Genomic DNA, 25,136 nt, shown 5'->3' on the forward strand with positions numbered 1-25,136 from the left:
AAAAAAAAATACAGTCAATAGAATCCGATATTTTCTGATTTTATTCTTCTTCTGATCTGTTTTTTTTCTTCATCTTCTTCTTCTTTTTCTTCTTCTTCAGATTACTTCCTCTTATTCTGTTTCAAATTCTTCATTCTTTTTCGTTATTCATTTAAGTTGCTGTGTCTTGTTTCAGAAAAAAAAATATAAAAAAAAAATGTGTGTAATTGTTTCCCTGTTTGTTTTCTTGTTATCTTTTCAGTCGATGCTTTGTCATTTTATATTTAGTTTCTTTTCAAGTTTTATGTACACGATTTCCTATTTGTGAATTCCTTAATTTTCTGTTTTACATATCGTAGATTTCTTTGTTTAATTTCCTATTTGATTAATTCTGTAATTTCCTGCTGCTTTTAATTTTTGAATTTCCTGCGTTTTTCCTTTGTAATATCCTGTTTGTTTTACTGTATACATTAGGTAATTTTCTGTTTTTTAATTGTTTCCTTATTTCTTTCTTTATTTCCAGCTTTGATTTTCTAAATTTTTTATTTCAAGTCATTTCTAGTTGTTGCAATTGTTAATTTCCTGTTTTTACTCCTTGGTATTGTTTTTTCTCTCATTCATTTCCAGTTGTAGTTTTAGTTTTGTTTTTACATTTTTCCAGTTTTCTTTTTATACTTTTAACTACTGTTTCTGTTTTCTTTCAATTCAGTGTAAATTCATGTTTTGTTTAAGTCTCTTTTGATTTCATGTTGAGTGTAAATTCAGTTCATTTTCTTGTTTTTGTTAAGTAAGCATTAGTTAGTAGTCCACTAAATAGTTAGTTAATTGTTTTCTAATTAGTTAATTGTTTCGTAGATTTAATTAGAATTAGTTTTTCAATTGTAATTAGTCAATTAGATGTCTTTTATCATTTCTTTCATGTTCTAGCTCTGGTACTGCTTGTGTTCCTTTGAATTGTGCAGGATAGCACAGGACTGGAGCGGAAGCGATTATGTGACACGAAGTACGAAGAATAAAGTCTTTTTACTTTTTAATTTAGATTTAGGAATTTAATTGGGTTTGTAAATATTGCACTTTACGCCCTCTGCGAAGGGTATTCATTTGTTGTAATAGTTAGTTGTTTTTACTTTTCTTGAATATTTTACATTTCAAATAATTCGGCAATAAAGAATAGTTTAGACTTGTGTGTTTGAATACAACATATTCCCGTTCCCTGAGTTCGACCCGGTCTCATCCACTAGTGAGAACCGGTTTTTATTATTTGATGTCTGGTTTTCACATGTTTTACATTTAAAAATCTTTTTAAAATTACAACGATTTAAAAGAAGACATCAAAAGGCGAAGTACGTGCTCGGACCTGATCAAATAAAACATGTATGTCAATGGTTGAGACAACTGAGATTTCCAGATGGATATGTCTCTAACATTGCTCGGGCTGTGAAGATTGACGATGGACAGTTATATGGGTTGAAGAGCCACGATTGTCATATCTTTATGCAACGATTGATACCCCTAGCATTCCATGATATGTTAGACAAACCTATATGGGGGGTATTGTCTGAGTTGAGCGGATTTTTCAGAACATTGTGCGCATCGGAGGTTGTTGTATCAGATGTAAAGAATCTCGAGGACTCTGTCATCACCACTGTTTGTCTGTTAGAAAAGATATTTCCGCCAGCATTTTTCGATGTTATGGAACATTTGATCATACATCTGCCATATGAACTAAGGGTTGGTGGCCCTGTGCAATATCGATGGATGTATCCATTTGAAAGGTATATGTTTTTTTATATTTGTCTCTTTAATGACAGATATTTAAAATTTGAAATGTATATTCTTGTCAGATGCATGTTCGACATAAAAAAAAAGGTTCGTAATAAAGCAAGAGTAGAAGGCTCTATTTATGAGGCGTACACTTTAGAAGAGATTTCAAATTTCTCATCTATGTACTTCGAACCTCATATTCCAACACGTTACACATGCCCGCCCCGTAACGATGATGGAAAACAAGTAACTGTAGCTGACAAGCTGTCGATATTTCAACCACTTGGGCATGCATTTGGTAGTTGCCGATCAAGGCTATTGACAGATCGAGAGCAAGATGCAGCACATATCTATATTCTTTTTAATTGCTCAGCGATCGACCCATACATCGAGTAAGTATGTGTATATGCAACTCAATTATAAATCCTTATATGTTCTATATGTGGATACATGGCTCGGTAATATAAGTATTTGTGGTTTGCAGACGATTTGATCTGGAGTTGCAAAGCAAAGTTTCACATCTCACTGATGCAGAAGTACAAAAAGAACGTGAAACTAAGTTTGTGGAGTGGTTGAAAAAGTTGGTAAAGAAGCTAACATAAATTTTGTACTTATAAACAACACTAAGTTACTTAATTGATCGTGATCACAATCATTGTTTATGTTTGTGCGTAGGTTCGCAATGGTGATGTTAAAGATCAAGGAATATGTGATTTAGAAAATGGTCCGACCAAAGTTGTGCAATGCTACAACGGGTATATCGTAAATGGTTATCGATTCCATACAAAAGACTATGGTATAAACAAATCAACGATAAATAGTGGCGTTTGTGTCAAGGGTAGCAGCTACGGTGAAAATGAACATGATTACTACGGTGTTATAGAGGAAATAATGGAGTTGACTTACTTAGGCATGAATAACAGGGTTACGATATTCAAGTGTCATTGGTTTGATCCAACTGCAACAAGACTCGACAAAGCTTCAGGCATTGTGGAGGTGAATCATAAATCCAGGTTTGGAACATATGAACCATTCATATTAGCCTCGCAAGCTCAACAAGTTTATTATACTTCATATCCGAGTATAAAAAAGTCAGATAGAAATGAATGGTGGGCAGTTTGCAAGGTGAAATCCAAACTATACCCCGAGTATGATCAGTTACAGGAAGATGAGTTAGTTGAAGACAGTGATTACTATCAATCAGATGATGTCTATGACTTCGCTTATGGTCACGATGTTGCGCATGATATGCATGTCATATCTCCATTGGCCGATGAAACATTCATAGAGGAATGTGATCCAAATGATGTACCAAGTGGATGGGCAAACAATGAAGAAAAAGAAGAAGAAGAAGAAAGTCAAACTAGTGACGAGGAAGAATTCTCAAGCTAGTGAGCAAAATCTTATACTACAAACCTCTATTTAAATGCATTGCAGTACTTGATGTGAGTTGTATTGCAATACTTGGTGTGAATGATTAAAAACTTTATTTGAATGTATTGTAATACTTGATACGAATGATTCGAATGCATTGTAATACTTGATGTGAATGATTTCAATTATTTGAATGTATTATAATTTATGCAACGAATGATTTGAATTATTGCAATACTTGATGTGAATGATTTGAATTATTTGAATGCATTGTAATACTTGATGCGAATGATTTGAATGCATTGCAATGCTTGATGTGAATGACTTGAATGCATTGTAATACTTGATGTGAATTATTTGAATGTATTGTATGACATATGTTATTTGTTAGAATATGGTTCGTGGAGGTTATAGTGGTCGCTCATCCAGTAGTAGCCAAGCTCAGCTTTCATCTTCACGGGCTTCTGTGATAGGTATATCATATAACTAATTGGATGCTTGATTAGTTCAAATGCGCATTCTGAGAATTTCTAATGTATTTTTGTACAAATGATGTTGCGCCTGTACACGACCCACCTACACCAGTTGATCAAACAAGTCAGCAGCCAACACAGGAAATAGGGTCTTCTCAGGCTGGCACAAGAAGACTCATTCGAATAGTGTATATCGATAATCGACCGTAAGTATTTTGTTTTCAATTATTGTATATCTTATAAATATTTTATATTGATATTTACTGTGTAACAATTCATGTGCAGCACGAGGTTTGAGCCACAAGAAGTAGTACGGGAGATTAGGAATTCACTTCTTTAACATCTACCAGGACCAGTTGCTCAATGGAAAGAGTACCCAAAGGAGGTGTTAGACAGATTGTGGTTCTCATTCATGGTATACAGTTGTTCCTCATAGTTAATGTGTTTCATATTTAATTTATTTAAGCAATGTCTACTAACTTTCTGAAAATATTTGTAGGCTTCGAATCGCTTCGCAACTACGGTGGAAGAAAATAATGCAAGGAAGGTGTGGCAGAAGGTGACTGCCAATCGATTTGCAGACATGCTGCACACTATGAAGACTGCAGCAAAAAAAGCATCTGGCGTAGTAGATGATCCATTACTGTGGAAGAGCCATGGTCCTATTACTATCAAAAGAGATTACTGGGATGAAATGTGCGATAAGTGGGCAGAAGATGCATTTAGAAATCGCTCTGCGAAGGCTGCACAAAATCGATCGAAGATGCCCGAAGCCCATCTACACACAGGTGGATCTAGGACATTTGGGAGCCACCTGAAGAAAATGGTAACTCATTAATATATAATATTAATTTTATAAGTATTGTTGCAAACTTGTGTATTAAATCTTTTGTTATTTAACATCGTAGGAAGCAGAAAAAGGAGGCAGTGTACCATATAAGGATGTGTTTGTTGAAACACATAAATGGAAGACCACGGCAGTCTTCGTATCAGAGAAGGCGAGAACGACAATGGTATGTATTAATTCTATTAATAATCATTGCAATATATATGCAAGTTATCATAATGTTATCATTAATTATTAATGAATACTTTAAACATTATTTTGTAGGAGGCACATGAGCAACAAATGGTAGAGCGATATGGCGATGACGCTACTCAGCATCCATCATTTGATCCTACAGCATGGGTGACTGCAGCAGGTGAACCCAAAAAAGGTCGCGTGTTCGGGTTTGGGAGTAATATGAACACTTCACCAGTTATTGGTTCTTCCAGTTACGGCTCACCGACTTCTTGCGCCGACATAAGCTCTAAGCAGCCGACTATTCTTTCCGGTGATGTTGTACGCCAGATCGTTAATGAATCACTAAATAACTGCTTCCAATACACCGTCGCCCCCTTTCTCCGAAATGAGATCAAGGCCGCTGTTCTCGAAAGGGGATCTTCGATTCCAGATCCTTCTCAGGTATAATCACATATTCAGTTTTTTGTCTGCCTTAGAACACATATGAGCATGTTATAATCACATATTCAGTTTTTTGATTGCCTTAGAGCACATATGAGCATGCTATAATAACATATTGACTTTTTTTATTGCCTTAGAGCACATATGAGCATGTTATAATCACATATAAAGTTTTTTTGCTTACCTAAGAACACATATAAGCATGATAGAATCACATATAAAGTTTTTTTGACTGCATTAGAACACATATGAGCATGCTATAATCACATATTCAGTTTTTTGACTGCCTAAGAACACATATGAGCATATTATAATCATATATTCAGTTTTTTGACTGCCTTAGCACACATATGAGCATGCTATAATAACATATAAAGTTTTTTTATTGCCTTAGAGCACATATGAGCATGCTATAATAACATATAGAGTTTTTTTATTGCCGTAGAGCACATATGAGCATGCTATAATCACATATAAAGTTTTTTTGTCTGCCTTAGAACACATATGAGCATAATCGAATCATATATATAACTTTTTGCCTGCCTTAGAGCACATATGAGCATGATAAAATCACATATAGAGTTTTTTGCCTGCCTTAGAGCACATATGAGCATGCTATAATAACATATAGAGTTTTTTTATTGCCTTAGACCACATATGAGCATGCTATAATCACATATAAATTTGTTTGCCTGCCTTAGAGCATATATGAGCATGTTATAATCACATATTCAGTTTTTTGACTGCCTAAGAACACATATGAGCATGATAGAATCACATATAAAGTTTTTTTGACTGCATTAGAACACATATGAGCATGCTATAATCACATATTCAGTTTTTTGACTGCCTAAGAACACATATGAGCATGTTATAATCACATATTTAGTTTTTTCACTGCCTTAGCACACATATGAGCATGATAGAATCACATATAGAGTTTTTTTATTGCCTTAGAGCACATATGAGCATGCTATAATAACATATAGAGTTTTTTTATTGCCTTAGAGCACATATGAGCATGCTATAATCACATATAAAGTTTTTTTGCCTGCCTTAAAGCACATATGAGCATGCTATAATCACATATTCAGTTTTTTGACTGCCTAAGAACACATATGAGCATGTTATAATCACATATTCAGTTTTTTGACTACCTTAAAACACATATGAGCATGCACAAATCACATATAGAGTTTTTTTACTGCCTTAAAACATATATCATTTATGATAGAATCACATATAATTTTTTTTGCTTTGCCTGCCTTAGAGCACATATGAGCATGCTATAATCACATATTCAATTTTTTTACTGCCTTAGCACACATACGAGCATGATCGAATCACATATATAGTTTTTTGCCTGCCTTAAAGCACAGCTGAGCATGATAGAATCACATATAGAGTTTTTCTAGCTGCCTTAGAACACATATGAACATGCTATAATCACATATTTAATTTTTTGACTGCCTTAGCACACATCTGAGCATGATAGAATCACATATATATATATATAACTTTTTATCTGCCTTAGAGCACATATGAGCATGATAGAATCACATATAGAGTTTTTTTATTACCTTAGATCACACATGAGCACATGATAGAATCACATATAGTGTGTAATTTATTTCATTATATTTTGTTTCTCAATACTGACTGTTCTTTTCTTGTGTAGGCTGCTAGCGATAATCAGCGTAGTGGAGCTGAAGGGACAGATAAAGACAATGAACAAGAAGATGCACAAAATCTTGGCGATGATTAGAGAACTGTGTTGAAGAAGTTCTATTTTTTTATGTTTCCTAATTGTAATTGTTGAATTGTAAATAATTAAACTTGTTAATTTTAAGGTGGAACGATTAATTGTTGTAGATTCTTGTTATATGAAATTTTTTGTGTGGTTTATTTTTTATTTACAGGAAATATAAATTGTACAGGAAATATAAATTGTACAGTTCTCGGTATTTAATTTTCAAATAATTTTTTTTAAATTTTTTTTCGTGTTTGCGACGGATTAGCGATGGAACCAGCCGTCGCTATTCATATAAATCTAGCGACGGCATAGCGACGGAAGTAAATCCGTCGCCAAGACGTGGTCGCCGTTTAGTCCTGGCGGATTGGTGACGGAATATAGCACTCGTTAGTCCGTCGCAATTAGCGACGGACCTAGCAACGGAATAATTCTGTCGCCAGTTAGCGTCGAAATATTCGCGACGTAAGCATACCGTCACCTCGTTGTCGCTAATCCGTTGCTAACATGTGTAGCGACGGAATGTGGTCATCGCTAATCTACTGCTTTGTTGTAGTGGGTCCCATTTGCGAAACAAACCCATTTAAGCCAAACCCGAACCTGGCTAAGAAGCGGGTTGATGGGTCCTGTCAGATTTTGCCACCCCTAATCATTACCCACTTGGAACAAGGCATATAACAAGTCCTTTTTTTTATAATTAATTAAAAAAAAAACACCTCACTTTCACAAGCTCATTGGTGCAAAAACTCTAGGGCTCTGCGTAGTTGATAGGAGCTGTCAGTGCACGTCTCCTTGTGGTGGTACGTTGCATGTTCAAAACCTCAGAGTGATACGTTGAATAATAACTGGTGGGAGTCTGACTAACCTTAGCTTGCCTTGAGAAAAAAAAAAGGTTGGAGGAGGATTATTAGTTATGTGATTGCACACTTTCTGTGTATTGCTGCACCTGATCACCCTCCATCTTTGGGATACATGCACCTATTAAAATTCATAATGTCCTGTCAGTTTGGTGAAATTTTACAAGTCGGCCCTAATAGATAAATGGAACCCTAACGTGCTGCATAGGCCCAATCTTGAAAATGGGTAACAATATTTCTCTAAGCTTGATTACCCAATGTGTCCAATCTACCGCAGCCAGCTGGACCCAGAGGGCCAGATACGAGCCAGCTGCTGCAATAACTCTTCATGACATACACCAAAACCATAGTCCAATAGAAGTAGAACCCTCTAGTCCATGAGACCTGACCACTGTGGTACACTCTTACAGTGAAACAAATACTTCATTTTGAGGGAATTTATACTTCTCTCTTATTAGACAACATTTAGAACAAGCTTAATTGGGAAACTAGATTCTCCTACCCTTCATATGGTATGAACAGTACTGTTATTTAATTTTCTAAGTTATGTTTTGCAAAATCAGCCTTTAGGAATGTATTCAGCATGTTTTACTTTATAAGAATCGATTGTTGGATCATGTTTTTCTGATAAAAAATATGAGTTTATGAGTTTAAAAGTTTATAAAAGTTTTGAATCATCGATTTTCAAAACCTTATAAATACATGCTCACATGTCATAGTTAGATGATTCAAAAGTCGATTCCTACTAAACTAATCACCTGGATCACATCTAGAAGGTCATAATAGAAAAAAAAAACTAACAGATGAAAAAAAATTGAGAAATCAAAATTGTTCCTTCTCTCCTACCCGGGTTGGAGGAGCCCATCACCAGCTTAATTTACTGTAATTTTCTGATTCATAGAACAACGTGGAATCGTCTAACTGTTGCTGAGGAGTTATTAGATATTAAACCAACCTCTCAAAATGAAAATCTTACTGGTTGGATTCGTTACAGCACCTGCTGCTCCAGCTAATCACATCCACCAATTGCAAGATAAGGCCGACGATTGGGCAAGGTGAGAGTTTTGACACCATTCTGACATAAATGGTCAGTTCTGCCAAAATGGCTAGCTGTGAAACCAAGAAAACAATACTCCTAAGGGTGCGTTTGCAAGCACCTTGAAAGCTGTGAAAATGAATTGCAAGTACAAGAATGTGAATGACATGATTGTTTTTCTTCTTCTTTTTCACATAGGAACGAAAAACCACTCAAGAGGAATTGTCTGAAAGTTTTTTTTCACATAAACCCTGGTGCACCCCTTGACTCCAGGGAGCCACCAGCTTCGGCTTACGCAAGAAGAATAACGCCCGCAGGAATCGAACCCCGACTACCCGTCTGACAGATGAGGCCCGCTCCAACCGGCATGATTGTTTTTCTTATTACACAACTTTCTCATGTTTGTAAAAGTGAGCTGTGAATCAAAATCCCAACAGCTAGGGTTTTCTATTTTGTGTCTAAGCATGCAAATAATTTGTGATATTTATCTTTTCAGTGAAACTAGTTTATTGGGTAATGTATTATTAATGGCGTGATTGCCTACAAATGCCTTTGGATGTCCTATCCCCAAGTTGTTTTGATCCAAACCGACCTCATGAATGGATTCAACATGTTCGAGATAGTGGGAACCATAGTGACAGATATGGCGAGATTTATGAAAATCTCGCGATAATATCAAGAGAAATTGCCTGAAAGTTTAAAACAGCAATTTCTCACAAGATTTATGAAAAAACATAAATACTGTGATTCAAACGTGGTATTTACGTTTTAAACGGCTATTTATCACAAAAAAATTGTGTATTTTTATTTTTAAATAATTTTTATTAATATTTTATTATAAGAAATAAATTTCATTTTTTCACGAGTTTTTGAAAAACGAAAAATTGTCGTGTCACTATATATGGTGGCAACCAATTTTTGGATCATGTTCCCAAGAACGTAATGCACATTGTAAGCCATTGATTTTTGAAGCTTATAAAAACCTGCCTGCATGTTCCCACTAAACAAATACATAACTCACATCTGAAGGTTGTTTTCATGAAAAAACGATAAAAAAATATAAAAAAAATTGATAAAAGGGACTTTTGTATAGTTAATGGTGACAGTAGCAATTTAATACATAACAATACCTTGCTCTTCTGAAAATCTGGGTTAGTATGGTAACTTTGACACAAAAATAATTGCGACCCACCTCACATGAACTGGCTTTAGGGATGGCATTAAAGTTTAAACATTAATTCTAACACTAAACAAAAAGTGCTTTCAAGGGAAGATCTTTCCATTTTTTTCATGTACGAAAATGACCTTGATCCAACAATGGTAGTAAACGGGTTGGATATAAAACCACAGTTTCCTTGAACCCAGATGGACCATGTCAGAAGTGAACTGAATTTTGTATGGATTTGGATCTGGTGGAAAACTCCATATTGCTTATTACATGGGCCAAATACTTGATGGCCCCACATGGATCTTGAACTGGTGGTACTTGCTGATCAGCTTATATGTGCATCTGGATCTGATTCTACCATCATCGACTGTCTTCTTAGTTGGAATATATCAATCCAGACAGTATCTAGAGAAAATGGATACTAGACTCGGTCCACAATCCGTGCGTATATCTCATAGTCATACTCTACATTAGCCTCGGAAGCATGGACTTTTGAAACTTGTAGATTTTTTCATGGATACGCGATTCAGCATTATTGATGAGCTTATGAGTTCCAGTTGAATTCACCAAAGTTCTGCATCAGGCTCCATAGCCATTGTTGTCAGGCGCCTTCAAGCAAACTCAACTAAGCTCTAAGCTGATTTGAGTTGGTCTCGATCCAGATTAGACCCACCCGATCCCCGCCCTACTTATGGAGATGGTTATGGATCCAAATCCTAATCCCACAAAGTTCAGTGTAGAATTCAAACTTTTAGCATTGCCATTTTAGCGGGTCTATCTGATGTTACACATAAAAGAAGCGCTCCATTTTTTTTTTGAAGCGCTCTGTTTTTCAAATTTAGATAATGAAAATCTTGTACATGCTCTTGATATTATGAATATTCTTTACTTTAATTTTAGCATAGCTCAATTGATTAAAGAGATAAAAAATACCCTTAAAATTGATCACATTTTTACAAACACAAAGCTATTTTTGGGTGCAAAAAGTCATTTTCTCTTTTTAAATCGAATATTAAAATATACTTTGTCACTGTTTTAGAAAAGTGTTTGGCCTTTTGTTTTCTTTCAAAATAAAAGATTTAAATTATATTTAAAAATATGATTATTTTTAAAAAATGTCATTACTTTTGAAGGTATTTTGTTCAATTCAATCAGTTAAATGCTCGTGATATTAATATAATTATCTTAAAGTTGTATAAATGCTCTTTAAATGAGTTTACACTATTCAGATTCCTGGGCCTGGGCCTAGGATCAGGCAAGGTCATATCCAAAACCCAACAAAAAAGTAAACAACCACAAAGACACAAAGATTTACATGGTTTGAGAAAACTACCTGCATCCACAAGGGGAATACTAATAGCTTTAATTACAAATATCAAGTAGTGCACAAATACAAGGGAAAGCCAAAATAAAGAAAAGACCATCAAACCAATTATATCTTGAACCTCAGGCATCTTTAATCACCAAAGAACACACCGATGCATGTACTTCAATAACCGATCCATTAAACCCGTTCACCATGTTGGATCTATCTTCACCCTCTATACTCTAGAGATCATATTTTCTCAAACACAAGAAAAACCCAAGAGAGAACTTCTCTCGACACCAAGAGACAAATAACCATGAGAGTTACACCATCATTCTCTCTCTCAAACCCCCAAGAGAATAATACGTACCACCTTCTCCTCCTCCAAGAGAAAACCTTTCTCTCCTCATTTAATGCTCCAAAAGAAAGCAACTCGCTGTCTTTCTTTTCTTTTTTTCCCTTTCCCCTTAACACCCAATAAATTTTTTTTATTTTTATCTTTTCAAACTTACCTTTATGGGTTAGTTCAAACTTACCTTTATGGGTTAGCAAAAGTTTACTCAAGAGTCCTATGTCTAATTTTACTGGCCTCTTTAAGCTCCGTAACATTCTTCACTATGGCTTGACTTCTCTCTGATCAACTCTGAATGAACACCCCCTTTCTTTGGGGTTTGAGCAATCTAACTCGTAAAATGAACCAAGTTCAGTCAAGCCTTAAACTTTACTTATTTCATTGTTTTGATCATTTTTGCCCATAATAGATTCAACAAATTGAACATATTTTGTCATATGCTGAAGTCATCTTTGCTATCAAAGTGCTCCACCACAAAGTGAACACTCGTTATCTTTGAGGTCACCTCAAATCATTTTTCAAACCGCAACTCTAATATCACTTGTTGAGATTTTAGGAGCTTTGTATATACATCGAAACCACCGTTGGCCGAGACGAATAAAGAACACACACAAACACAATAACCCCAACAAAAAATTATACAATCACAATACACAGATATTTACATAGTTGGACAAAACAGCCTTCATCCACAATGAGAATACTAAACGCCTTTATCACCAAAATCAAGTAGTGCACAAATACAAGAGAGTCAAAATAAACAAGAGAGCATCAAACCAACTATACTTTGAAACTCGATCGTCTTCGATCACCAAAGAGTATATCGATGCATGTAGTTTGATTATCAATCCATGGAACATGTTCACCATTTCAAATCTATCTTCACCCTCTCTAAACTCAAGATAAATCATATTCTCTCAAACCTAAGAGAGGTCCAAGATTGAACTTACCTTTCAACACCAAGAAAAACCAACCAAGAGAGCTACCTACCTCTCTCTCGCCCTCTCCCTCTCCCTCTCCCTCTTTCCCCCACTTCTCTCAAACTCCCAATAGAACCATAATAACTTCTCCTCCAAGAGAAAACATTCTTCTCTCTCATCATCTAATTCTCCAAAAGAGAGCAAACCACTCTCTTTCCTTCTTCTTAACACAAAAAGAATTTTCATATTTTTCCTTTCTAAACATATCGTTATGGGTTACCAAAAGCTTACCTTAAGGAGAAGTCTTATGTGGCAATCCGGTCCCACACAATAACCCGTTCAAACCACGTAACTCAACATACACCAACCAAGACAAGCCAAGCACCCTTTCTTTGTGTTCAGCTTGGTAAGCTACAAGCAAGGTTGTCAATAATGGGTCAGATCTACTGTGTAAGAGCGAATTCATGTTTGACTCTAAGGTGTATAAGGTACAGAACTGAGCCTGATTGGACTTAACATATATATGCAAATTCATACCTGGGTTCGGGTGTGGTACGTAGGTATAACATAAGCCAGAACACTTAGAAAGTATTAACTTAAAAAGAAATCTCACATAGAAAAGATGTGGATGTCAATAGGAACTCCGTAGGACCTGACCTAGTATGAAATTTCATAAACTATAACCAGGTCCATAGACTTACTTGGACCCCTTGTGTTCGACCTGAATACTAATTACAGAACCCATTTTATTAGTACTGAAGCCTGGTTTTAGGAGATCCAGCCCAGATCGATTCGGGTCATTCCTGACCTCTTAACAGGCATACTTGATCCAAAATGGGTGTTTAACGTGCTGTACCAAGCTAATCAACCAGCTGAGATGCTCGGTTCTCTTTCCAGCCCTATAATTTGGGCAAGGCAAAAGAACAACTATATATGGGAGAGTCTCAACTTTACTCCGCACTATGCAGTCAGCTGCATGGGAGATTCATAGCCAGCCTTTGTTCCAAGATCCAATTGCATGACCATGTCTTTCCCTCCAGTCATAGTGACAAATGTGGGTGATATTTTGAAAATTCTAAAAAAAAAAGTGATATATTATCTTACCATTTTAAACTTTAAATTCTTGTTATATTTTCAAAATATCACAATATTTTCAACAGAATTTTTGTTTTTTGATATTTGCATGAAGAAACTGTCCCCAAGATTTGAGACCTAGCAGCGCCTGGCTCTAAGTGCCGTACTTACGACCACTGTCTTGGCAGCATAAAACTCGGTGGGCTTACCCCTTGCCTAGGGAGTCGCCATGCTTTGGCTTCTGCACCGGGTGACACCCATGAGATTTGAACGTAGACCGCCTGCCTAGCAGCCTAGGCCCTATCCCACTACGCCTTGCCTCTTTGGAGCCAATATTTTCAGCCAAACTTAAATATCGTGTTTTTATCATGATATTTACTTTTCATAGTGAACTTTAAAGTAAAAAAAGAAACACTTTCTTTAAACGCATTGAACAACATTATTTTCAAGTGAATAAATTCTAGTTAAACTATCTTATAATTCATATCTCATTTAATAGTAATAAAACTTCCTGGCATCCACCACAACCATGAAACGAGTTTCTCAACAAAGCAGTTTTGGAAAGCCTTGAAAATATAAAACAGTTTCCTAAAATCTTTTTCGAAAATTATAAGCGTTGAGAATAGGAAAGGCCTGGTAAAGTCCAATGTATAAATTAAATCCATATTTTTGAAGTTTTAAATGATTTTATTTAAAAGTTTTAATTTTGGACAAGACCTTAAATTCATCATTTTTCTAAAATTTTTATTAGCCTCGTATTTATCAATTATTAATTAATTTATTTTTAACCGATATTTTCTCGAAAAAAAGCTCAAGAAAAATAAAGTTTTTCAAAATCTCACGAAAAAAATCAAAGAGAGAAAAAAAAACAGTAGTCACAGTCTCACCGCCTCACAGCCCTATTAATCTTCCAGCGTGTCTTTGGCAAAGAAGTCAAGGAAGATTTCTGTAAATTTTAATCCCCCAATGTGCAAAAGACACCGTACCACCCTCCTAGACAACAAATGCATTAAAAAACAAAGCCTTACTGCGCATAAAATAATAATAATAAAAAAAGACTAAAGAGAAGAGGGGAAAGAAGAAAGCAAAACAGAGGGCGGTGGAAGAGCTCAACCAGATCGGCAATGGCGGTCAGGAGCCCCTCATTTGCAGTGCAATCCCTAGTCTTCATCCTCCATCTGGTGGCCTTTGCCCTCATCGTTGCAGCTGAGAGAAGAAGAAGCGTTGTATGTCCCCCTCCCCCTCTCTCTTTCTTTCCTTCTCTAAAAGAAATGGCTTGATATGATAATACAACCAGAAACAACATCATTCTGTTGGTAACTTTTGTCATTTTAAAGATGTACATCTATGAATCTGTCTAGTTAAGTGGATTTGTGGCACAGTCTATTAAAACCCATTTCCCCCCTCTACATATTTTCATGCTCTTTGTTGCTAAAGAGTACTTACTGTACCTGTATCTGCATATACAGAGGTATAATGTTCAGTCTATATTGATTTAGGGAATACCCATCTAATCTCGATCTCACAGTGGTTCCTCTTATCTGTGTGGCAAATAGGGAAAGGTGGTGCCTGATATATATGATGAGCAAACATACTGTTTGTACAACTCCGATGTGGCAACATCGTATGCCATCGCGGCTCTGTTCTTGATATGCCTAAGCCAGGCCATCGTGATGGGCATAACCAGATGCCTGTGCTGTGTGAGGGGTCTCTCTTCAGATGCTTCTCGAACCTCCTCTGTCATCTTCTTCGTTTTCTCCTGGTATTCTTCTCTGATCTTTGTTTTTCTTCTCATCATCTTATTAGTAAGGGCCCTCATGTATTATTACAACCGTTACTATTTGATAACAGGGCTGTTACTGCAGAATTTACTGTCAGACTACCACCGGTACCATTGTTATGCCATAAGAAAAACAATAATAAAATATTATTATTATTATTAATGCTAGTCACAAGCATAACCATCTTGAAGCAAATAACTAATAGGAGCAACAATGATTTATAATATTAGGTTACCAGTTACTTGCTATTAATGTTATACCGCATCAAAAAAACATGTTATACTGGTAAGAGTGCTACCATTATTATTGTTATTGTTACTATTTTTATTATTTGAGAGCATGTTTGGAATCGTTGGTGAGGTAATTGTGAAAGAAAAGAATCCAGGTTAAAATGGATAGTGATCCAGACTCATCAATCCTTATAGTAATGGCTTAACAGGGAGATGATAACTGGCTGCTCTCAGTGGATGATCAGTTACATTGGGAGTGAAACAGGGTTTGGTGTAGTTTCTGTCAATGATGTCAGAATCGAATCAAATCCGCCAATCGGAATCGAATCAGCACCTCACTGATTTAATTGAAATCAGTGCCGTGGAAGATTATTCCACTCCGCTTTCCACCTCAAACACTAGCTGCAAAGCCGAGTCGGTTTTCTTTTTCATTCTGTGATCTTTATTATACTTGTTTGCCATTATATTTTTCAAGTGTTCTCAATGCGAATAACATAAAATTTGGTTGAACCCCCAAGTCTTCATTAACTTCATTACTGTCATTTTCCTTTTTTAGTTAAATTTTTTGAAAGTTTTTTATTTTGTTGGATTTTTTAGGATTTATTTGAGTTTTTTAAAAGGCCATTTTTTGGATAAACCAATTCAAATGGTTCGATTCGATTCAGGATGATTTTCTGAATCTTTTTATTACAACTCTTGTTGTCTAATATCTGTATTTTTATTGTTGATGTTACTATTAGACTACCATTAGTATGTCATTGCCATAACAAACTACCACAACAATATTAGTGTTTATTTTCCCTAAAAAGAAAACAATATTAGTGTTTATTATTTCATTATTGTTGTTGTGTTTATTATTGTTATTATTATTACGATTTGATTCTTTTTTTTTTCCTTTTTTTTAGGGTGAATTTTGCAGTGTTGGAATCTTGTCTAGTGGCTGGTGCGGCGCGGAATGCGTACCATACCAAGTATAGGGGCAACTTCGGCGCAAGCAACCTCACGTGTGAAACCCTCAGGAAAGGGGTCTTCATATCAGCGGCGGTGTTGACCGTAGTCAACGCTCTCTGGACGGTTTTGTACTACAGGAGCTACGTCCGATCCGATTCCGACGGGTGGAAGCCGTACCGGAGCGAGACGGACGCCGGGGCTGTGGGAATGAGCGGCTATGGGCAAACTTGACAGTTTCTTTCTGCTTCATTTTTTGCAGAATATAGGAATTATTAAAGTTTGGGATCTTGGGGTAATTTTAAATATTGTGATGTTGGGGTGCTTTATATGGTGTGTAATGTGGTTATTATATCGCCCTAAGCCTAATTAAGGGCATGATACTGGTAAAGGTTTGAGCCTCTTTTTAGTGTTCACTTTTTTTTTGAAAGGCAAGCTGGGGTTAGTCTGACTCTACCAGTTATATTATATAACTATACATTGGGGTTTGAACCTGCAACGTCCCAACACAAGGTGACGTGCATCAGCTGCTCCTACCTGACAGCCGGAGCCCCCATTGGTAAATGCAAAAGCTTCTGTAAGCCCAATCCAGTTAATGGGTCGGGCTTGTGCGGCCCAGTGCATTTTGCACATGGGCCCGAGCCTGACTTTATTCTGGCCTGGTCTGCAAATTGCACCCGGAGCCTGACTTGATTAGGTCTGGGTACCCGAAGCCCCGACGGTCTGCTTGACGGCCACCCTTAACCATGATCTTGAGTTTGGCTCTACTTGCTGCAAAATGAGCGCACCTTGATCACCTTATGCTCAGTTCATTCTTCTCGTTTACCAGCCTAGGAATAACATATTTGGCCTGCGATGGCTTGTACGTCACACATAGTTGCTTCTGATATGGCTTTTACTTGAAGGGTTTTAGTCTTCACCAACTAGACCAATGTACGGCCAGTAAAAAGGGATTTCCCTTCGCCGAGTTTGCGTGTTTGAAATAAGATATTGATGGCCTTCAATGGCTGAGCTTCGCACTGATGAGTTGTGGAGCCTGATTCATTGTTTTTACCCTTGCAGGAAGGGGGTCGGGGGCTCCCCCCGGTGCCTATGACATGGATTTCAGGAAAACATTCCACCAAGTTCTTCCAACCGGCAAGGAGAAACGCTGTTGGGTGGGTATCAAGTATGCACGGAGGTTGCTAGAAAATGAATAAAATTACCACCAGCATTTGGTTTAGTTTTCAACTTTTAATAGACTGGAAGAGGAAATGCCTTTGGCTCCCTCCATAGAGGCACCACAATAAGAGAATAAAAATAATTTCTTCGGTAAGCTGAAAAAGTGAAAAGTACAGAACTCTAGTTCTATGTTCAAAGCTGCACCTGAAAAAGATTCGACTCTTCTCTTGCTGTATGCTCAAAGCTGCACCTGGCTAAAGCAAAAGCAAACAAAAACGTTACTCATGCCCACGAAAAAGTGGTAATGACATCGCAGGATTTCATAGACAACACTAAAATAAAAATCATATATAGTCAGAATAACAGACAACTAATTTTTTGTTCTCTTTAGAAGTTTGTACCTATACAAACTCTGCTCTAGCTCCCAAGTCTTTGTTTACATACAGATTCTTTGCCACTGAAAAACACCAAACAAATTATCTAGCTCTTCTTTATGCCTTCCTCTAATTTCTAAGTCCTTATCTCACCATTCACTTTATATCACATCCTTAACAAATTTCTGGTTGTGCCCCAAATCAATAACAATATTGAATATCTTAGTAAAGTGTGCATACACAGGAACCATATTTTGGGTTCTTGATTAGGAAAAATCATATTTTTTTATTCCTAAATATCTTTGTGTTAAATCATTGAAAAGATCAAAAGAAAATAAAAACAACATAATACGAAAGCATACCCGAATCCATTGTTATACTGGTAGATCTTGATGGGTTAGATCTTCTAAAACCTCTATAAATGATATTTTCTTCTTCTCTAAACCTAATAAGAAATGAACAATTTTCTTTCTTGATGGAGAGGCAAAAGAGAACAACCACTATATATAATTTTGGGGATCATAACATAATTATTATCACCCTACAATTTTCTTTCTAATTCAGCCCATCATAAAATCAGAAATTAACATGTGAGGGTAAATAAGGTATCTACACATTATTATAACCACACTTTATAAGATGTCATATGGCCCAACGGTATAAGTTCACTTTATATGGGCATTCATCTTAAATAGTTTATAATGGGTGATTAATTACATATGTAGGCCCATATGAAATATCTAACAATCTCCCACTTGGGCCACATATGTTACCATAAAATTACGCATTATATAATATCCTTATGAGCTCAAAAACATTGTCTTACCAGATGACATATTTATCAATCTGGTCCATCGATCATGTCAACATAAAACCAAAGTGTCATTACAATCATCGTAATTAGACTCATGAATGATCATGTATATTGACATAACCAATGACATATCAAGTATGGATGTGAAGAATGAAAATTATATGTAATGTGATCCAAACATGCATGTTTTCAATTGATCCTATCTTATTTGTTAGTGAGATCACAATAAGTTAGTACAAAATAAAATTGAAACCTGAGCCTAATACTGAAGTAATAAATTGAACCTTTATTTTATCTCAGAACATCTTAATACAAACTTTTACTAAACTAGCATATCATTAAATGATATAATACCCATTCAAGAGATATGCTTGTGAAAGACCTTGGGTGGTAAACCTTTGGTAAGCAGATCCACAATCATAGAGTTTGTGTCAATATGTTCAATAGATATCTAACTATTTTGTACTCTTTCTTTAACAATAAGAAACTTGATGTCTATATGTTTTGACTTTTATGAGCTTTTGTTATTAGAATATAGCACTGCCAAATTATTGTCACAAAATAACTTTAATGGTCTTTCAACATTATCTAAAATTCATAGCCTAATGACAAAATTGTGTAACCATATTCCATGATTGGATGCCTCATAAAAGATTACGAACTTTGCCGTCATAATGAAAGATATAATGAATGTCTGCTTAGCACTTCTCCAAGAAATAGCTCATCCGGCCAACAGATAAACATAACCTGATGTGGATCTGCGGTTGTCTTGACATACAACAAAGTCAGAATCAGAATACCCAATGATCTCTAACTGATTCGACTTATTGTATGTGAGCATGTAATCTTTTGTTCTTTGTAAATACTACACAACTCATTTGGCTGCTTTCCAATGATCCATAATTGGGTTACTGAGATATCTTCCTAACATCCCAATAATGTATGTTATATCCAGACATGTACACACTTGAGCATATATAAGACTCTCTACAGCAGATGCATAGTGAATTCTTTTCATATCCTTAACTTCAAACTGGTGTTTGGGGCACTGAGCGAGACTAAACTTGTCTCCCTTAGCATCAGGGGTGTCACTCGGTTTATAATCATTCATGCCAAATCTTACAAGAATTCTTTCGATATATCTCTTTTGCGATAATTCAAGAATATCTCAAGAACGAATTCGATGTATCTGAATTCCTAATACAAAAGAGGTGTCATAAAGATCCTTCATTTCAAATTTTTTTGTTAGAAATTTTTTGGTTTCATGCAATAAACCTATATCATTATTGGCAAGTATTATGTCATCAACATATAAAACTAGAAAAATAAATTTACCCTCACTGAATTTATGGTATATGCATTCATCAACCATATTCATCTCAAAACCAAATGAGAGGACAACTTGATGACATTTATGATACCATTGACGGGAAGACTGCTTAAGTCCATGGATGAATTTCTTTAATTTGCTAACTATTTTCTTTGCATCGCCTGAGATAAAACATTTTGATTGCGCCATATATATTGTCTCATCAATGTCACCATTAAAAAATGTAGTCTTTACATCCATCTGATGTAGCTCCAAATTAAAATGAGCTACAAGTGTCATCATTATTCTAAAAGAGTCTTTCATAGAAACTGGAGAGAAAGTCTCTTTATAGTCAATGCTTACTCTTTGCATAAGCCATTTTGCAACAAGTCGTGCCTTATATCTTTCCACATCATCCTTTGAATTCCTCTTGGTTTTAAATATCTATTTGCAACCAATGGGTTTCACACCTTCAGGTAATGGGACAAGATCTTATTTGTCATTATCTTTCATGGATTTAAACTCTTCCTGCATGACATCTATCCACTTTTGAGAGTTAAAACTCTATATAGCTTGCTAGAAGTTGATTGGATTATCTTCCTTTAAGCCAATATCACCCTCATGTTGTTGGAAAAAAATAATATAATCATCTGAAATTGCCATTTTCCTCTCTCTAGTGGATTTCCTTAATGGCACTTGTTCTTGAGTAACTTGAGGTATTTCTTGAGGTGTTTCTTGATGTTATTGAGTTTGTACTCTAGGAGTAAAAACTTGATTTTGGATAGGGAGATCTTGAACATTGCCTTGTTCTGGATTTGTTTGGACAATGTTAAAAATTGAAATCCGATCATTGTCAACAACAATTGTATGAAGAAAAATAGATTCTTCTTCAAAAGCAATGTCTTTTACCTTATCACCTCCCCCAAACTCAGCAACAACAAAAAAATAAGCATTTTTCGTCTCAAAAAATGACTTATTCATAGGGTCATAAAATTTATAACCCCTAAATCTTTCAGAATATCCAACAAAATAGCAGCTAACCGTTCTTAAGTCCAGTTTCTTTTCCTGTGACCTATATGGCCTTGCTTTAGTTGGACATCCCTAAATATGAAAATATTTTATACTAGACTTTTTGCCTGTCCATATTTCATATGAGGTTTTGGTTACTGTTTTAGTTGGTACTCTGTTTAGTATATAAGTTGTAGTATTTAATGCCTCTCCCTAGAAGGATTCTGGTAAAGTAGAATGACAAATCATACTCCTTACCATATCTTTTAAAGTCTTATTTCGTCTCTCAACAACACCATTCATGCTAGAAGTGTCTAGTATGGTGTCCTAAGGGACAATACCACATTCCTCTAGGAATTTAGCAAACGACCCTGGATGTTGTTCACCTGATCCATCATATCTACCATAGTACTCACCACCACAGTCAAATCAGACAACTTTAATCTTTTTGCTAAGTTGGGTTTCAACTTCAGCCTTAAATGATTTGAACAAATCCAGTGACTGAGATTTTTCATGAATCAATACTTATAACATGAATATTCGTCTATGAACATAATAAAATATTATTGACCATTTCAAGAAGTTGTAGGGAATGACCCATAAATATCTGTATGAATAATTTATACCACATGAACTTAAATACAAGGTTTCATGATATGAGGCAACAATGTTAAGTAAATATAGGTTATCAACTATAGATAAAGAACCAGTTCCAATAAGATTTGAATTAAGAAATTACTTAAATTGATTATTTTCAAATAAACAAAAATAACCAAATTTGTCTAATGTAGAAATAGAAACTAAATTCCATCTAAATCATGGTATAATGTATGCTTCTTTCAAATCTAAATAACAATCAGTCTTTAATAATAACCTAAAAGTCCCTATTGCCTCAACTTGAACTGATTTGTCATTGCCCACATAGATAAATTGTTTAGCATCAATTGACATTCGACAACTTAGGCAACTCTGCATAGACACACTTATGTGAGTGATAGCACCAAAATCCATCCACCAAGTGTGCTTGGGTACATAAGTTAAATTAACCTCAGAATAAACCAAAGTAAGGAGGGTACCTTTCTTTTCACGCTAAGCATGATATTTCATACAATCCTTCTTCAAGTGACCCTCCCTCTTATAAAAGAAACAACTGAACTTTGTATCCTTATGTTTATTCTGTAATTGAGGGTCCAATATAGCTTCCTTATCCTTTTTTCTTTTCTTAAATTTGTCTTTAGAGGTAATTGACAAGTGAGCACTTTCTGTCTTTTCTTGTTTCATCATTTTCTCTTCTTGCATACAATGTGAAATGAGCTCATTTAGAGTCCATTTATCTATTTGGCAGTTATATTTGACCTTAAATTAATTGTATTGTACAGAAAAAGATATCAGAACTAAATGCACGAGTAAATTCTCAGACAACTCTAACTTTAGTGCCTTTAGTTTTGAAGCAAGATGAGATATTTTCATAATGTACTCTCTTATGTTATCTTTACCTTTATACCTCATTAAAACAAGATTCAAAAGGAGAGTGTTTGTCTCATCCTTTTTGTTTTTAGCAAAATATTTTTTAATTTTCTCATGAAACTTCTTGGCATTAACCTCTCCAGATATAGTGCTCCTGAAAGTTTTTAGAATTGCACGTTTCATGATCATAAGACTCATACGATTGGATTGATCTCACTTCTCATAGTTCCTTTTATCCTCAGTGGAACTTCTATCTATGAGAGCAGTGGGTTCATCATCTCGAAGTTCAAAATCCAAATTCATACACTTGAGAATAATCATAACGTTCTCTTTTCAGTTTTTAAAGTTTGTGTCATTCAAAATAGGGATTGAATTGATATTTGCAAATATTGTAGAAGCAGAAGAATTTACTGAATCAAGAACAAAATAAACCACAATAAGCTTACAATTAATATATATATTCACATGCATTGACATTAATTAACATATTTAAATTGTGGTGAACCTCATCACAAGATACCCAACACAACATTGACATTTAGTCTTTGGATAAAAATATCAATTTGTAAGTGGTACTCTTATTACAATAATCAAACATGGATAATTAATCATGTCAAACAACAAGCCTTTCTTTGGACTAACTCATTGCTCACATGGAAAACTTGATAATCATCCCATATTTATTATTAAAAGTATATTTGAGTTCGGCTAAATAATAATCTTTCTTTGGGCCGATCACTATTTGCATGAATCTCAAATATATAATCATCTTAATATTCTAAACAAGTCAATCTTCACAAGATAGGTTACTTTGGTAACATGTTGTTTTAATCAACTCATTTTAGAATATTAGACCCTTATTCTAAAAAGAATACTATAGTTCAAATATAATATGTGGTTACATGCATATGAACAAAAAGAAAATAAAGCCATAATCCAAATAGGGTCGAAATTTTATCTGAAGTCAACCCTCTAAAGGGACCCAAATCACATATCTAATGGCCTGGACCCAATACAATATTTTTTTTTTTAAAATCTCTTTTTTTTTATGATTCCATAGCACATTCCTAAGGGTCTAAACCAACGAGTCAGGTCACACTAGACCCAATCCTGCAGGTCAGGTCAGACCTGACCCAGCCCAGGTCAAACCTCACTCGGCCCGAGTCTGTCCCTGCAAAGCCTGACGGGGGGCCGAACCTGTCCACGCCCGTTGTCGAATCCGGCGATGGCTGGGGCACATAAAGTATCTAATTCATCCCATCATAAAATTGAAAATTGATATATGAGGGCATGTAAAGTATCTACACATTATTATAACCATACTTTATAAAATGTCATATCGCCCAGCCATATATAATCACTTTATATAGAACTTTACCTTATACAATTTATAATGGGTGATTAATTACATATGTAGGCCCATATGAAATATCTAACACCATACCATTTTACAAACATATAATCAGATTTAGGCCGCTATATCATGCTCAATCTTGATACCCTCATTAATCTAAAAAGTAACAATTTAGTTTGTCTAATCCCCTTGTATCAATCAATGTGCTTCCTCTGTGTTCCCCCTCTTTCTTTAGTTTTCAAGTTGAATTGGTCCCCTTACATAAAGATGTAGACATAAGAGAGAAATCTATGGCAATCACCAATCAATAACTGGCACCTAGCCCTGATTTGGAGGCCTCCACTGATTAGCATAAGACTATTTATAAAAAGACGTCCACCTATCTCCAAATTTTCTTTATAATACTGCATTCTAAAAATAAATCTTTGGACTTTTCAATCTCTACCACAAAAACTGCACCTACTAGCTAGCTGAAAACTGAAGGATTGAAGTCTCTTCGATGACCAATTTGGCTTCTAAGGTCAGCCTCAATGTGATAGCTGTTCATGGAACATGCATTTTAGTCCAAACCAATTTGATATTGCTTGTTGATCTTCCTTTTCACAAATCAAATTCCATGCACTATAGGCATTGAAGTTTGCTACTCAAGTCACTTTCCACACTATCCTAGAAAATTTAGAAAAATGTACTTGAAAACCCATCTAGACTTGTGGCAGTCTCCATTGGGCTCGAACACAACCCTCTTCACTTCCTTTTAAATGATGTGTTCTCCATTGAGCTCACTTGAGGCCATGCATAACCTCTAAGCTCGTCAAACCTGATTGGTTCTGCCTAAAACAAATTAGAAAAAAGTTGCCTCAACTATAATCTCTCAGTAGCTAAAGCACGTCTCACCATCATCCTTCACAAGCATCCAGATCATACCATTACTCATCTTGTTCCTTTTGAATTTGTCATGGAAAAAGGATGAGTTGTGATTTCCTTCTTTAATCCATCTACACCTCGATTTTTGTTTACGGAACCTCTCTTCCATGTCATATAACTCATTTAACTTCTCAAGTGGACTTCCTGATCAACAATAAAAATATTACCCACCTCCAGAAGAATTTAAACAAACACAAGGTCTTCTTTACATTTTCTAATATTTTAAAACATGTATTATTCCATTGTTT

The 25,136-nt window shown here is 35.4% G+C and overlaps 1 protein-coding gene across 1 annotated transcript; it reads left to right on the plus strand.

The window, feature by feature from the left end:
• The first annotated feature begins 14,599 nt into the window (after positions 1 to 14,599).
• Positions 14,600 to 16,868, plus strand: LOC149815732 (protein MODIFYING WALL LIGNIN-1-like). The gene is made up of 3 exons (XM_089988602.1): positions 14,600 to 14,744; positions 15,075 to 15,280; positions 16,435 to 16,868. Exons 1-3 carry the CDS (start codon positions 14,643 to 14,645, stop codon positions 16,709 to 16,711), a joined length of 585 nt encoding a protein of 194 aa, XP_089844728.1. The 5' UTR covers positions 14,600 to 14,642; the 3' UTR covers positions 16,712 to 16,868.
• The last annotated feature ends 8,268 nt before the right edge of the window (positions 16,869 to 25,136 follow it).

This window comes from Nuphar pumila, chromosome 15, assembly GCF_984573655.1.
Source record: "Nuphar pumila chromosome 15, dmNupPumi1.hap1.1, whole genome shotgun sequence".
In the NCBI taxonomy this organism is placed as follows: Eukaryota; Viridiplantae; Streptophyta; class Magnoliopsida; order Nymphaeales; family Nymphaeaceae; genus Nuphar; species Nuphar pumila.

Excerpts from the sequence above, each read along its gene's own strand:
- LOC149815732 (XM_089988602.1), top strand. The coding sequence starts at position 14,643 with ATGGCGGTCAGGAGCCCCTCATTTGCAGTGCAATCCCTAGTCTTCATC. Across the intron at positions 14,745-15,074 it reads CTGAGAGAAGAAGAAGCGTT|GGAAAGGTGGTGCCTGATAT; the intron begins GTATGTCCCCCT and ends TGTGGCAAATAG. Across the intron at positions 15,281-16,434 it reads ATCTTCTTCGTTTTCTCCTG|GGTGAATTTTGCAGTGTTGG; the intron begins GTATTCTTCTCT and ends CCTTTTTTTTAG.